This window comes from Ips typographus, linkage group LG8, assembly GCF_016097725.1.
Source record: "Ips typographus isolate SLU linkage group LG8, UJ_Ityp_2.0, whole genome shotgun sequence".
NCBI lineage: Eukaryota > Metazoa > Arthropoda > Insecta > Coleoptera > Curculionidae > Ips > Ips typographus.
Genome location: NC_138429.1, coordinates 1,665,266 through 1,680,746, shown reverse-complemented (window position 1 = coordinate 1,680,746; position 15,481 = coordinate 1,665,266). Strand labels below are relative to the sequence as shown.

General features: G+C 35.1%; 5 protein-coding genes across 6 annotated transcripts in view; 3 read left to right on the top strand and 2 right to left on the bottom strand.

Annotated features, from left to right (window-relative positions):
- The window catches only part of LOC145732483 (uncharacterized), a 41,884-nt gene extending 32,803 nt beyond the window's left edge, over nt 1-9,081 (top strand). Inside the window, exons 2-12 of the mRNA XM_081984782.1 lie at nt 6,263-6,417; nt 6,532-6,675; nt 6,726-6,829; nt 6,881-6,935; nt 6,995-7,179; nt 7,238-7,555; nt 7,610-7,836; nt 7,891-8,165; nt 8,218-8,362; nt 8,433-8,572; nt 8,623-9,081. Of these exons, the coding sequence (XP_081840908.1) occupies nt 6,315-6,417; nt 6,532-6,675; nt 6,726-6,829; nt 6,881-6,935; nt 6,995-7,179; nt 7,238-7,555; nt 7,610-7,836; nt 7,891-8,165; nt 8,218-8,362; nt 8,433-8,572; nt 8,623-8,993 (2,067 nt within the window). The 5' untranslated portion in view covers nt 6,263-6,314 and the 3' untranslated portion in view covers nt 8,994-9,081. The remainder of the gene's footprint in view (nt 1-6,262; nt 6,418-6,531; nt 6,676-6,725; nt 6,830-6,880; nt 6,936-6,994; nt 7,180-7,237; nt 7,556-7,609; nt 7,837-7,890; nt 8,166-8,217; nt 8,363-8,432; nt 8,573-8,622) is intronic.
- Rab11 (RAS oncogene family member Rab11) lies at nt 125-3,131 on the top strand. The gene is made up of 6 exons (XM_081984806.1): nt 125-455; nt 1,202-1,323; nt 1,546-1,694; nt 1,748-1,947; nt 2,006-2,208; nt 2,269-3,131. Exons 1-5 carry the CDS (start codon nt 416-418, stop codon nt 2,140-2,142), a joined length of 648 nt encoding a protein of 215 aa, XP_081840932.1. The 5' UTR covers nt 125-415; the 3' UTR covers nt 2,143-2,208; nt 2,269-3,131.
- LOC145732489 (sodium channel protein Nach-like) lies at nt 2,231-5,204 on the bottom strand. 2 transcript variants are annotated; one of them, XM_081984790.1, is made up of 9 exons: nt 4,959-5,204; nt 4,744-4,907; nt 4,515-4,692; nt 4,292-4,461; nt 4,000-4,234; nt 3,753-3,942; nt 3,519-3,696; nt 3,369-3,469; nt 2,231-3,307 (listed from the first exon to the last, which is right to left on the bottom strand). In XM_081984790.1, the coding sequence occupies exons 1-9, from the start codon at nt 5,202-5,204 to the stop codon at nt 3,144-3,146; spliced, it is 1,626 nt and encodes a 541-aa protein (XP_081840916.1). In that variant the 3' UTR covers nt 2,231-3,143. The 2 variants fall into 2 exon arrangements, with proteins under 2 accessions (XP_081840916.1, XP_081840917.1); XM_081984791.1 differs by having other exon boundaries at nt 4,515-4,680.
- Nucleotides 5,293-6,084, bottom strand: LOC145732502 (coenzyme Q-binding protein COQ10 homolog B, mitochondrial). The gene is made up of 2 exons (XM_081984807.1): nt 5,875-6,084; nt 5,293-5,821 (listed from the first exon to the last, which is right to left on the bottom strand). Exons 1-2 carry the CDS (start codon nt 5,955-5,957, stop codon nt 5,374-5,376), a joined length of 531 nt encoding a protein of 176 aa, XP_081840933.1. The 5' UTR covers nt 5,958-6,084; the 3' UTR covers nt 5,293-5,373.
- Nucleotides 9,082-9,369: 288 nt separating the features above from the next.
- On the top strand, nt 9,370-15,286 carry LOC145732484 (transcription elongation factor B polypeptide 3-like). Its single transcript, XM_081984783.1, has 9 exons — nt 9,370-9,734; nt 10,475-10,577; nt 10,632-11,647; nt 11,703-11,881; nt 14,083-14,174; nt 14,226-14,371; nt 14,437-14,637; nt 14,696-14,828; nt 15,030-15,286. The coding sequence occupies exons 1-9, from the start codon at nt 9,645-9,647 to the stop codon at nt 15,131-15,133; spliced, it is 2,064 nt and encodes a 687-aa protein (XP_081840909.1). The 5' UTR covers nt 9,370-9,644; the 3' UTR covers nt 15,134-15,286.
- The last annotated feature ends 195 nt before the right edge of the window (nt 15,287-15,481 follow it).

Genomic DNA, 15,481 nt, shown 5'->3' with positions numbered 1-15,481 from the left:
TGTGGCATGTGACTGGGTACGTCGTTTTATGTATTTTAGTCACGTGATGGTATACAAAAATCCAAACTTTGACTTGACATGTCATCTACATCTAATTTTAGACTGACGTTTAACCGAGGGGCGTTCGTAACATCGTAAACGCAAAATCCACAAAGGAATCGGCCATTTTGAATTAAAGATATATTCTAGTATTTCAAAAAAAATCGAAACAACTTTTAATCGTATTTTTTACCGTTCATCTCAAACGTAATCGAATCGATTGGCTGCGAAATGTGTCTGTGATAGTTGAATGCGGCCGTTGTAAACCAAATTGCACAGTGATATGCGGATAGCTTAAGGAGAAATTCAATTTGTTGTGCTACGCTACAGTGTCCCCCCCAAAGATAAACTAGCTTTAAAAGAAAACCTATTCAAAATGAGTACAAAGGATGACGAATACGATTACTTGTTCAAAGGTAAGTAAAACCAATTCAATTAGGCATTGATGCAATTATTTGTTTTCCTTTTCTCTAATGTTTGTAACTAGGGAAAACTGTAACAAAATACTGTTTGTGATGACACATAATAAAGACAACTCATCAGCTACGTCAGGGGTCAATATTAATAATACCTACAGTCTATTGTTATGAACCTTAAAGAATAATCAAATCAGTTTGTTCAAATAGTATTTTTTCTGTGTTTACAACAACCTCAATCAACCTTAAAGGGCAGATCCATTAGAACTTATTTAAAAACCAAATGATCTGACCTAAATTACAGACAATCTGAAAAATATTCGATCAAAATTGATTAATCAAATAAAATACCTTGGCACTAGCTTTTGTTAAGAATTTGTGATTGGTCAAAAAAAGCAGTTGATTTTTTGACCAATCACAAACTAGGAATTAGATGCTGTGATTTAGGCAAATTCCACACTCATGAAAGCTGTCAATTTAATCCACCCATTAAATAGTGGTTTTGAAAATGTTTTTTTTAATTATGCATTATGATTAATAATATTCTATTGATGTTAACACCTAAAGTGTTGCAAGCTACATTGAAATCAATATTTCCTCCCCCATGAATACTTTGGCAGACCTAATATTTGACACATTTTGACAACTGTCAAATCATCTCATTATGACAGTCTTAAAATCCATCTATTTTCATAAATCCTTGAAGTAACACTACTGGGTTATTTATCTAATATTTTTACTGGCAGTTGTTCTAATTGGAGACTCTGGAGTAGGAAAAAGTAATTTGCTGTCAAGGTTCACGCGAAATGAGTTTAATTTGGAGTCCAAGTCCACAATAGGAGTTGAATTTGCTACTAGGAGCATACAGGTAAATATAAACTGTAACTTACTTGAAAAACCAATGTAAATTCACAAATATATTGGTAAAAGTAGTGTAAATTCCTTCATGTTTGGTTACAGTTTGTTTTCAACAGAATTAACTGTACTACTGTACCCTAAACACCTTTCAGCATAGCAATTAGGCTTTACATAATGCTGTGGTGCATAATAATTAAGTAGTCACAAAAATTGTTTTTTTTTGTGTGTTTAGGTGGATGGAAAAACGATTAAGGCCCAAATATGGGACACGGCAGGTCAGGAGCGGTACCGAGCAATTACGGCGGCGTATTACCGAGGGGCGGTCGGTGCTCTTTTAGTCTACGACATTGCAAAACATCTAACTTACGAAAATGTTGAGAGGTACTGTCAAAATTGTTATGAAGACTGGTATGGATTTTATGTCGTTTTTTAAGGTGGTTGCGCGAATTGCGGGATCATGCCGATCAAAACATCGTCATTATGCTGGTGGGAAATAAATCGGATTTGAGACATTTGCGAGCCGTTTTAACGGAAGAAGCGAAAGCGTTTGCGGAAAAAAATGGTTTAAGTTTTATCGAAACTTCAGCCTTAGATTCCACCAATGTGGATCTAGCTTTTCAAAATATTCTTACAGGTTAGACTGGGTTAAGTGTTAATCTGAATAGAACAACACGATGTTTTTATGTTTTCAGAAATCTATAGAATCGTTTCCCAGAAGCAAATTAGAGATCCGCCAGAGGGCGACACAATCCGCCCGCAAAATGTCGAACCCATCGACGTAAAACCGACAATGAGCACTGACGGCGTGCGCAAACAGTGTTGCCAGTAGTTGTCGCCGATGTATATTTTAGCAATATTATTATTAATTATATATATATTTACGTCTTGCAAACAGGTAATATAATCACATTCAAGTGTTCAAGTTCAAGGGTTTAATCGTTTTATTATGTTACAGGTTTAATAGTAGCTAGTGCAGTGGTGCCACTCTAAGCAACAACTAAATCTTCAACATTGCACTATACAAAGTGAAAAGTTTTTCCTTCACATTTCCTTGGAAATAAAATACATTAACCAACCGTATGTAGACTTAAAAATTTACAGAAATATTTGCTTAAATATATAGAACCAAAGTCGATTCAAACTGAAGCAACATGCTGAAATTATGTAATATACTTTGAAGGTGCGTTATTTATATTATATAAAATATATAATACGTTATTATAGTGTTTCTTTGTTGTCAGGCTTATTATTTATACTATATATACATATTTTAGAGTGTGATCAAAGTCTACTTAAGATTTTTATGTACTCTCATTCAAAATGGTAACAAAACACTGGTAATATAACTAAAAATACAAAACCTCCACATACATTCCACAATAATAAGAGACACATTTAAAGGAAAAAAAAACATTATTTTTGTTAAAGCCATTTTGTGATTGCAGATCTGTTACCACTCATTTTGAAAATTGATTTTGCCACTCCTTTAATTTTTAAGTTTGTTTAGCAAATGTTACTATTAATATACATAACAGGGTAGTTCAAATGTTTTCTAAGCCAAACTTGAGCAACAATGTTTGTCAATTTAATCAGAATAATTGGACTACCCTGTAAAATTTGTTTTTGGATAATGGGTAAGTCGAAAAGTTTGTGAATGACAAACTACTCACAAACTTTTGGACTTGCCCCATATAATCACGGCTGCCTAACCTCATTTCAGTCGGTCTAGGTTTTATTTCAAAGCTGTATGTAATATAAGCTTTATATATTACTTAAATTATTATAAATTTAATTTTTAAATAAAATTGTGTAACTTGGTTTCTTTCTTTTTCAGTAAAATTCGCCAAACGCTTGAACATTACTAATAAATAGTTTTTCGTCTGCTTTTGAATTCCTACGTGCGATAAAGGGTTTAACAACAAGATAATAGAATATTTGTGCCAAAGTAAGAAAACTGCATCCAATAAACAAGCTGATGGTTCCTCCGATTGATACTAAAAAAGTTTTCTTGGATTAAATTTGTATTTTATTACTAGTACTGAATAAGGAATTTACCGATAGAATCGAGAGTATCCTGTTTGGTGTAGCGTACATACAGTGTTGTAGGAGCGTTAACTATGAAATTAATGCGTTTTTTGGATGCTGGATGTCGGCGCCTAAAAAAAAATCTATAAATTTTCACTCAAAATGTGCTTTTGCACGTACGTGAGAAATTTGCTTTCCCCTTTAAAACTTTGTACTATTCCGATAAGAAACGCCTCGTACATCCCGCAATTGCTAATACATCCACATTCGCTTGTTACATACTGCGAAATATTGTCTTTTCGATCATTCATCACGCACATCAATCCCGTTAAGTTGCATATTAATTTGGTATCAAAATCTAAAAAATATGTATGTAGTTTGGACATTTTTTTTAACATAAATAGCAACTGATACCTATTTTAAGTGGTAGGACATGCATAACGCAACCGCAATAAAGCAACTGAGCTGTTTTCATACACTCAATTTCGCAAGATGATTTTGAATAAGATTTGTAACTGATTGGGGTTTTATTCCGTCTTCCAAGTACGCAATCAAGATTTTCCTGCTTCACTATAACCATCGACTTGGTTTCAGAGCGAATTACCTGATATGAGTAAAAATTTTAGTAATATAATTATGAAACAAAAAATACGCAATTTACTTCCACACGTAAATAAACGTCGGCGGTTTGAAAGTTTTTCGAGTCTGGTTTGAATTGATATTGATTCTGTTTCGCATACATTCTAGAGGGCACGTTTATGTTACCCAAGAACCATGCAAATACATCAAGATGGGCTAATTCGATTGATAAATTTCCAGGATTTCCTTCTGTTGGTGGTGAATGTCCTATTTTATCCATTTTAGTAATGAGATGTCTGGAGTTTTGTTTAGTTTTGCTGTTATCCACAAAAAACAAATAAAACATAATTTATCATATAGGACAATAATAATACCTGCGTATTGGCGTTTCACGCAATTTGACTGCGGCATTAAATGCATTGTGACTGTTAATGACGTAACATTTGCCTTCGTAAGTGTTGATAGGCCAAAAGCGCTGGCAGCAATTAAACTTGATATTGTTGTACATGCAACTAGTAAACATTTCCTCACAAGTAGCTCGTACCTAAATAGTACCTTTTCAAATATACATATAATTAGTAAAAATGGTTATTATACGTATTCCTGGAAAATTGAAAGATTATTTCGGTAGGTTTCAATAAAATCACAGTACTCCTTTGAACTACCACAATTTGTTAGTTGGATTCCATGCTCCATTGGTTTAATAAAGGAAACTTGACGAATAAAGTTTTGTATTTCTATCCAGGACTGTTTATCGGACACGCTGTAATTAAGACTTTATCGGCCCGTTATATTAGCTTTTCTTTATGTTAATACAGAGTGATACCTTTGTAAAGTATGAGCCATTTTTCCTTCCATTTCCCTTTTCTCACAAATAAATATAGCTGGGTAATACACGCTAAAATTCAAATAATCAGTTCTAATACGAATTGAAGCTTTTACATTGAAGTAATTGTTGAGGGACTCTGTGACGACAAATAAGACGCCAGTCTGAAAAAACATCGCTCACTTACTCTTCTCACAATACAATTAAACCTTTACCAACGAGACCACAATACAACAAACCCAAAAAATTTTCTCAAACCAGTACAAACTCTTATTAACTACATAATGTAGACAATGAAAGTAGCAATTTTCAAACAATTCACAAATAGAGGAAAACATTATTGCAACACTTTTCTTGCTTGAATGTCTGATTGACCATAAAAGTCCAGATTTGTATGTTTTTAAAGTGTGCATTATTAATTTGTAACATATTATCTGAAACGACATGCAACCCAGTTTCATAATTTACAAAATTCACATGCTATAACCAGGTTAACTGCACTCATTATGTAATTTCTAACTTGTCCTGATTCTGAATAATACAAGCCTGTTAAAATCACGTTTATTATCACTAAAATCTATAATTAGACCATTTCTAACTTAAACCTAAACAACAAAAACAAACTGGAAATTAGTCTAATTGGTAACTAGAAATTGATTCACTACCATACCTCCGTTTAGCCTCTTCAATAAAAGCAGTTTCCATTTGTTGAACCAGTCGATCAAAAAACATGCCAGAAACCTGAGAATGTAGCAAAGACCTGAACTCAAACTTGATAAAAAAGTCTATAACACAAGAACTGGGAATACTGTGAAGGCCTGGAGCAAACTTCCATGTAGTTTCCAAGTAGTTAAACAATTTTCCATCGCTACATTGCGCCCGTACTAGCTTGGGTTTCACCAAAGTCACTTTAGAGGTGTAATTCTCAATTATTGGAGGGAAACCAATCTCCAAATTCGCATACAAGATGTTTCGCTGTTGGTTTTGTTCTAAAATCGTCGATTTGGTGCAAAACGGTAGGAACTGTTTGTAGTGTCTTACGTCGGCTACCACGTCATACATTTGCACGTCTGAAAAGCTTTGATTCGTAAAATTAACAAAGTGAATTAAATCATTAAAAGCAATTTCTACCCAATTAGTTTTCTGGCTTGGTACACTCTTTCCTTATTGAATATAGCTTTGATTTGGTGCAGTCCTGCCGACAGTCGTACCATGCCTTTGTGTTTTGGCACTCAACACCATTCTGAGATTATATATTAATTGAAAATATATTTTAAAAAAGGGGCTGATTATTTAGAATTATGAAATAACTTAGTTTTATAGGTTATTAGGTCATATGTTAGGTTAGATTGGTGTTAGAATTGATTGATGACAACGGTCACATGATATTAGATTGAATCCAAGAAGGCCTACCACGTGATTTTTTCAGTTTAGTTTAGGTTATGTTAATTTTAATCATAACAACACCGATAACCTAACTTTGTAAACAGTGCGAAGGGTAGATCGCGTGCAGTCAAATAAATAAAAGGTCAGAAATATTTATTTGATTTAAGTGATTGTTTTTCATCAGAATGGGAAGAAAGGCCAAGTTTACGGACGGAGTCTTACCGAAACGGGGCCCTGGAAAGAAAACAAAAAAACAAAAAGATCCAGTATTTCCCAAAAGCCTAGTAGGTTAGTATGGAAGCATGCATTGTTTTAAATCATTATATCCCACTAGAACCGTTTAGTGCAGCTGATTCTTATTATTCTCATTATGATTTCGGATTCACATTTGTTGACTTTTAGCCACAGAGAATGAAAGTAAAAAGCTGAGTTCACACCAAAAGAAAAGATTGAAGAAAAGGGAAGAGAAAAAGGCAGAAATCATACAGAGAAAAAAGGACACTGAAAAAACTAAAAAGAAGGTTAAGAAGCAGCTCAATAATGAAGGTACTTGTAAGAGCCTCATTTCTTACAGTGGTTAACTGATATAGTTTTAGATTTGGTTGATGAAGAGGAAAAACCAGGTTTTACAGATGACAATAGTCAGTGGCTTAAACCTAAACAGTTTAATGAAGAAGACTTTTTTGATTTGGATGAAATGGTTTGGTTTCAAGAGAAAAATTGTAAGTTGTATTAATTGGTCATATTTCAGGAGGAGCCTAGTGATTTATCTTCAGTTGAAGATGATGAATTTCCTACAAATGAAGGTTAGTTAGTGTACCTCTTTTTTATGGAATATTTTTGTATTTTTTTTTAATTTACTTAGAATCAGACAGCAATCAGGAGCAAGAAGATGAGGAAATGCTACCAATTGAAAAAATGAACAAGAAACTAAAAAAACAGAAAAAGCAGGAAGAAAAAGAAGCTGAAGATGAGTTGCAGTTGAACATAGAAAATCAAGAAAAATTCCAGTTTCCTGAAGATGAAACTGACCAAGTCAACTCTTTACAGGTTCAAATTTGTAATGGAATACTTTTTAACTTAAAATTTAAACTGGTTTTTAATGCAGGAAGTCCAACAAAGAATCCGGGAAATCGTCACTGTTTTATCCGATTTTGGAAAGAACAGGGACCAGGCACATTCCAGAAGTGACTACATTGAATTGTTGAAAAAAGATTTGTGCACTTACTACAGTTATAATGAGTTTCTAATGGAGAAATTTATGCAATTGTTTCCACTTTCGGAACTTTTGGAGTTTTTAGAAGCCAGCGAAGTGCAACGTCCCATGACGATTCGGACAAACAGTTTAAAAACGCGCAGAAGAGATTTGGCACAAGCCTTAATTAATAGAGGTGTTAATTTGGATCCCATTGGTAAATGGAGCAAAGTATGTTGTATATGTTTGTTTGTCACTTTTGGGTTGAATACATTTTTTTTGCAGGTGGGATTGGTGATTTATTCGTCTCAAGTGCCGATGGGAGCCACGCCCGAATATTTGGCCGGACACTATTTGATTCAGGGAGCATGCAGTTTTTTGCCGGTGATGGCGCTAGCGCCGCAAGAAAACGAAAAAGTGTTGGACATGGCGGCGGCCCCTGGCGGCAAAGCTTCCCACATTGCTGCAGTGATGAAAAACACCGGAGTTTTATTTGCTAACGATTTGAACAAGTGAGACAAAAAATAAGTGTAAGAATTTTTTTAAAAATAGTATGTTATCTACAGGGACCGAATTAAAGCGGTGGTGGGCAATTTCCATCGTCTGGGTGTGGTAAATAGCGTAATTACGTCTATGGACGGCCGTAAATTCCCTAGTTTGATGAAAACATTTTTCGATCGAGTGTTATTGGACGCACCCTGTACTGGTACGGGAGTGGTGGCCAAAGATCAAAGCGTCAAAACCAGCAAAGACGAGATTGACATTCAAAGATGTTACAACCTTCAACGGCAACTCTTATTGGCCGCTATCGATTCAGTTAACGCCAAATCATCGACCGGAGGTGCAGTATACAGTTTAAAATTGACAGTTCAAGTTACATGGCTGTTTTTTAGGTTACATTGTTTACTCTACATGTTCAGTTCTACCGGAAGAAAACGAATGGGTGGTGGATTTCGCCTTGAAAAAACGCAACGTTAAACTAGTTGATACTGGTTTGGGTTTTGGCACTGAAGGATTCACTAAATATAGACATTTAAGGCAAGTTTTGACTGAGTCTGAGCAAATTGAAATAATTTTAAAATAACGCCTCTTTTGTTTATTTGGTTAGGTTTCACCCAACTTTAAATCTGACAAGGAGGTTTTACCCTCACGAACACAATATGGACGGATTTTTCGTGGCAAAACTGAAAAAGTTCTCAAACGTCATTCCAAAAAGTGACGGTCCTGATCTGGAGCCTGATGAACCAGGTGAGTGTTAGTTAATCCCTCAATAACAGTCAATAAGAAATGATTTTTAGATTTATTAGATGTGGAAGAAATTGAGCAGCCAGTGGAAACCAGCAAACCCTCTGAAAAAGTTAAGGAAAAACCTAAATTAAAAAAAAAACGTGATGCTGCACCGAAAGATGTTACTAACAAAGTGGGAAAAAAGACGCTAAAAGCTGAGCAGCCAGTGGAAACCAGCAAACCCTCTGAGGAGGTTAAGGAAAAAGTTGAAAAACCAAAATTAAAGAAAAAACTAGATTGGGATGCTGTACCCAAGGATGTTGCCATTAAAGTAGGAAAAAAGATTGCTAAAAATGGCACTAGCAAACCTTTGGGTAAAAAAGAAAAATTTGGCAAACTGCAAAAAGGCGTTAAAAAGGTTAAAAAGTTAACTAAAACATAAGTAATGTGTTTGATTAATTTGTATTGTTTTTTTTGTCTTATTCCCTAAATCTTGTAAGTTGATGAGTTTAATAAATTTATGCAGTACATAGTTTCAATATATTGCCCAATACCACTACAGACTTTTTTAAATACAAAAATAAAATCTGAAATAATAGTGTACATCAGAGTTTCCTTTCCAGGTATTCATACGACCTCATTAAATTTTACGGTCGTCCTGGCATACAATGTGTTCTCTCTCTATCGAGATCCGCTCACATTGTGTAGTAGAAAGAGAGAGAAATATTGGGTCCGTCTTTTCTTGTTCCGAATAAATGAAGTGTCACTAATGTCATTGTCTTATTTGTTTTGACATTTTACGAATTGTGAACTGTCACCTAAGGAAATGATGGTATTATTATAAAAAATTCCTAAAATCTCCTTCTATTGCTTTTCGACTTTTCGTCAAGACGTAAGTTCAGACTATTCGAGATTCTATTAAATGATTCTTTTCAATGAAGTGCATTGGACGCTCTAGATTTTTACGTTTTTACCCATCAAATTCTGATGATGGTGGCATGTGAACTAGGGAATTCCTCAACTCTGATCTGCAACCTTTCCAGCTGCTAGGAAAAGCACCACTGAAAGTTTGTATTCTTTGCTCTGTTCAGTAATGGGGGAATCCAGGGACAAGGTGATAAAAGCGATTAAGCATTATCAGGACAGTTTGGAGCGCCACAGCAAAACCAAGAAATCTGATAAGGTAAGACATCATACTCAATTCACAGGAAACGGTTCCCATTAGTTTATGTGTAGTACTGTTTTGACTATACCAGATATATGGAAATGTTGTTGAAAATTGTTCCAAATTAAGTTGCAGAACTGACTGGCTTACAACACTGATGACTCAAAAGTAAAATTTTAAACTGTTAGGGTCTAGATTGGGGTCTGTTGAGTTTTTGTTAAGTTTCTAATTTAAACTTGAAATTAGGAGTCTTCTAAAGCTGTTTTGGCATGTTTAAGGGTTAAAATTTTAGGGTTTTCCGGTCATTATGGATGGCTCAGAAAGGAAGTCTGACATTTTCAAGTGTTTTGAATTTTACTGGACAACTCCACTCAGAATTTAACAATTTAATGGTTTGGTTTAGTGCTTTAGGGTCTTCTCATTTTTACTGATGGCTCCAAAGTCAAATTAAACAATTTAATAGTCTTCTAAAGCCATTTTAGCATGTTCAAGTGTTAGGTTTCAAGTTTTGGATCTTCTCATTTTTACTGATGACTCCAAAGACAAATTTAATAATTCAGGATCTTCTGTCATTTTGTTGGATTGCTCAGAAGTTAAATTTGACATTTTCTATGTTTTCTGAAACAATTTTGGTATGTTAACATTTTATGGTCATTATGAATGGCTCTAAGCTACATTTTTGTACATAATTGCATGTTTAGTTTAAGTTGTATAATACAGTTTGGAGTACCTACCTGATATAGAAATCTACCATTTAGCTACTTCATGCAATTGAAAGATTGTCAGCCCTACCAATTAGAGTGTGGCATTTGGAGGAAACTGGGGTTGGACGTACTGTTAATGGTTTAAAACGCTATGAAGGTAGTAAAAATTCCACTTTTGATAGTTCTATAAAACTGTTTATTTGTCATTTAGGTGAAGTAGGTGAGAGTGCCCGAAATTTAGTTGATAAATGGAAATCCATGGTGAAAAATGAGGAAGAAGAAGAACTAGCAAAACAGGAAAAACCACAGGAAATTGATGAAGCTGAGGAAGTGGATGAAGAAGCTTTGCAAATAGCTGAACAGCCTGAAGTGGTGAATGGTAATCTCAAAGATGGAGGTAGTCCCAAAGTGAAAAAACGGAGACGTTCTGAAGAAAAATCTGAACGCCCATCTAAAAAATCCAAATCTAGTCATCATGAGCCCTCCAGGCACAAACAAAGAAAGAAATCAGAAAGTGAAGACTCTGATGATAGTGACAGTTCTGACAATGCATCTCCTCCCCCTAAAAATAAAAGCCATAAAACGAAAAGAAGGCGTTCTTCTGAAGGTACCTCTTCTAGTGATAATAATAGTAGTAGTGATGATGACAGTGATAATAGTGAATCATCGCAATCTGACAGTAAACATGGCAAACGGAAAGAAAGCAGTAAACATTCGAAAGACAGTAAGCAGAAGGATTCATCTGACAAACATCGTAGTAAAGATAAATCTAGTGGTGATTGTAAAAAGTCAGAACCAGACCAAAAACATAAGGAATCATCCAGCAGTCGACATAAAGACAAATCTGACAAGGAAAATGTTTCTTCAAAAGAGCGTAGCAAATCGTCAAGTTCCAGCAAACACAAACACTCCAATAGCGACAAAGAAAAGTCGCGCAGCTTGGAGAAAAACCAAAAATCACCCAGCAAGAGTGATTCAAAGGAAAAAGTCTCCATTAAACCACCAAAAATCCGCGATACGGAACAATTGGTGAATGGGATTGATTCAGGATCGGGGGCCAGTTTTGCGGACGCTTTAGGCATGCTGGAGGCTCCGGTGCCTTTAAAATCCAAGAAGAAGAAAGTTGTGGGGGCCGAGGTCAAGGCTAGCACCAGTAGAAGTGTAACCGAAAGTCCCAAGAAGGAGAGTAAAGGAAGTTATAGTGTGGAACCTAAGAAGGATTCAGAGGTAAGAATTGATCTGCCGTTTTCTGTTTGATGACGAGTTATTCAATGTTTCTTAGGTGCCTAGTTTACTGAAAAGTCCAGAAGAATTGGAACCTCTTAACATAAATGATTTGTCCAGTCTTTTGCCTTCAATTACTCCCAACTACAGACCTTTAGGACTTCCTGTGGATCATCCTAGGAAGGGCTGGTCAGATGAGGAGGCTTTGAGTAGAGTTATTTCAGCCAAACATCAAAGGTAAGTGAATTGATAAATTTAAAGTTGGAAAGAAGATCTAAATTTTTTAAATTAAATTTAATGTATCTGTAGAGGTTTCTGGAATTTTCAAATTTGCTTTTTGAAGCTTCTGACAATTTTAATTATTATTTAATGCCCGTTTCCCCGGCAAACACCTTAAGAAAGGAATAGTTAAGAAACACTTAATTTTTAAGTAACACTTAGGTTAAATTGAGTTCCATGGCATTGTTAAATGAAAACACTTAGTTAAGAATCGAAAGAACTTGGCAACATTGTATATTTTTACGTTTCTTCCTTTTTTTTATGGCTCTAACCTCACATAATACATAAATAAGTAAATACATTTGACATTTTCAATTCAAGACAAGTTTTTTTATTTTATTAGCGTTTTCGGCTTGTTGGGGACATTGGGGTTGTGTTTTGTACTTTTGTGTCTGTGTAATGGAAGGAGAACCTAGAGAAAAAAAACGAGCTCTCAATTATACCATCCGAGAAAAGGTAGCACTGTTCTCTTTGGTAGCAAGTTACAAAAATGTTATAGAGAATAAGCAAACTAATGCCGTTTCAAGTGGTGACAAAAAAAGAATTTGGTTTGAGATTACACAAAAATTTAATGCAGCATCTCCAAATAATGTTATTCGACCCACTGATTCACTTATATTATGAAAATTTAAAGGAAGATCTTAGAAAAAGAGAGCAATGATATCCAGAACATCCAGGTCATCATTAAAAAATTCCATAATTAAAACTAAAATAAACATTTTATACCTAAGTATATATCATAAATAAATAAGTAGGTACCTACTGAACAATATGAACACTGAAAACTACTCCAAACGAAAAGAAAAACCCCAGGAACGAGGAAAAACTGTATAATGGTAATATAAATGTCAAATTTAAATTCAAAACTAACTGATGAGAGGTTAGAAATCCTTTCTTAAAGAAGTTAAGTCATGAATTTTCGACCCTTAATTTAAGGAGGCTTTAAGTGACGGTTACTGTGCGGTGGAACCAAAATTAGCCTCTTAAGGGACACTTAAGCCAAAACTTACTTAAACCCAACTTAGCGAGTGTCGGGGAAACGGGCATTAGACAAGTATTCTAGGTGTACAGAGTAAATTTCAAGACAATAATTGTAAAGACTTCTAGAAGTTTTAAAACGTGCTTGGTAAAGCTGTAGAGGCTTTTGGCACTTTCAAAATGTCTCTTGAGGTTTCTGAGGCATGTCAAAATTTACCACTTGACAGCTTTAAAAAATCTGGAGGCGAACTCTGTATGCTATCTGTCCTAAAAACATTGATTAATTTCTAGTAATAAATCTAGGGTTTTTACTTGTTTCCTCCTATTCAGGGTTAATGACAAGTATCAATGACAGTAATTTGAATAATTCTACGTTTTTTGCTTTCTTTCTCAGTAATTAATCATATATTTCAAAGTTTGCATTCTAAAATAATCTGTTTTGTTCCCATTATTGTTGTTGGTTTTATTTATTGTAGTTCTGTCTTCAGTTTCTTATTTTCTTGTTAGACCATTAATATTTCTCAGTTCCTTGTAAACATGCTACCAATTGTTATGCATTTTGTGAAGGAAATTGGATGGGACTTTAGGATGTGTTGATGGAACTCATATAGCCATAACACCACCATTCCGTCATGAACAGCTTACACCTCAAAAACAACAACTAATAGATGCATTAACACTTTAACTAAAAACTCAAAAACAAAGAAAGGGGGGTGCAAACACAATCAATTGGTTCCCAACCCAACCTTATTGGCACAATGTTGACACTGACGAGCATAAAGGTTAAAAAACGAAACATTTGAATTTTAGGACGGAAAAGAAAGATTGACAAATACAAAATTTCATAGCCCCAAGAGAGATAAAATCATAGCAAGACCTCATTTGGTTTTTCTATTTTGCACAACCCGAATAGCTACGTTGAGTGCCGATCTTGGCCAATCGAAACGTAGAGAGTACCATATATTACAATAGAGAAGGGTTTTCTATGGCAGCAAAGAAATTTCCTTGCTATTCCTTAGAGAGTTCGCCTTCTGGAAAGATTTATGACACTTTTGGCAATTTTTGAAACAAATTTGCAATTAAAGACACATAACATGTTAAATAGGAGTATTTTTTTTTTGCGCCTTTCTCTATATGAAATTAAAACAAGATTGAGTTAATCTTAAACTGTGTTGTTGCAGAACAAAAGTGTACTCAGGAAACAAAGCCATCTACACTAAAGTGCCCACATTGTTTGATATTTGCAGTCGAGTGTTGCAAGATAATTTGGATGGTATGTTTATAGTTTTTTTTTTGCAAAACTTGAAAACACTGTTTATTCCAGCTTTGGAGTACACTGGAGGGGTTCCCTACACTATTTTGAAACACATTTTGGAAAGGGCCAATCCGAATCAGTTGTACCAGCTCGAATTTCACAATCCCTACCTGATCGAAGATACGGACGAACTGTGGCAGCTGCATTGCCAAAAGGTGCAGCATTTAATGTTCCCCCGGGGGTGTATTAATTTTAATTCTCGTCTTTTATGGGAAAACAGGAATTCCGTAACGAGAAGCGGGAAGAAATGGAAACGTGGCGGGACATGTACATGCGATGTTTGGACGAGCGCGATGCCAGATTGAAGGCGTTAACGGCCAACATCAAACAGAGTCAGGACAAGTCGTTACCGGTCAGACAAACCAAGTTGGCCTACGTTGATAGCGTTGTGAAACCGCCCAGAAATATTGCCAGAAAACAGGTATTATTGATGTTAATTTCTTAGCGTATGCGGGTGATGATGAAGTTTTCTTTTGCAGGCTAAAAATGGGATGTTAGTGGACTTTAAAAGACCGGCGCAAACACCTACTGAACGGCTTAGTCAACTGGCTAAAGCTGGAGAAGCGTCCAAAGTGTCTGTACCAAATCCTGGTAGAGCTGCAGCCGAACGTGGTAAGTTTTTTTGACGATGATTGATTGATGGTTGATTTGTGATTGGCTTACTTTGTTTTGTCAAAAAACTGTCAACCGTTCCGTATACAGACTCGACCTAACATTTTTTAAACTTGAGGTTTGTCAAAATCGTTCTTGTTTTATGATTTTATATTGATCCTTAGGAAATCAATTCTAAAATTGCTATTAACATTTTTTTAGGTGGTTCCAGTTCGTCTCACAGCTCCAGTAATTTGAAGCCAAAGAAGGCGCCTCTCATGGCCAAGACCTTATCTCTATTAAAGAATAGATTCGGTCGACGGTAGTGACGTTTTAAATAATTTAGTTCCTAAATTGTAAATGTTTGATTGATTGAGATTTTATTATTTATACGTTATAATAGTTTGATTACGTTCAGGTGAGGTCGTATTATGTTAAATAGAGAGAGAAAGAGAGTGAAAATAAAATGTATAGTGAAATTTTTTGTTTATTTTTTCCCCTGTATTCTAAATAATAGACTAGACACAATGTGTATTGTATTGGGCACCCTTTGCAAACCTAGACCATGTGTGCGTGCATTTCAGGGTCAGGGTGAATCATACTTGGCAGATTTCTGTTCGCCAGTGCGGTGGCCCCCACTTTTTTCCATATCCCGACTAATCCCACAGGAGGGC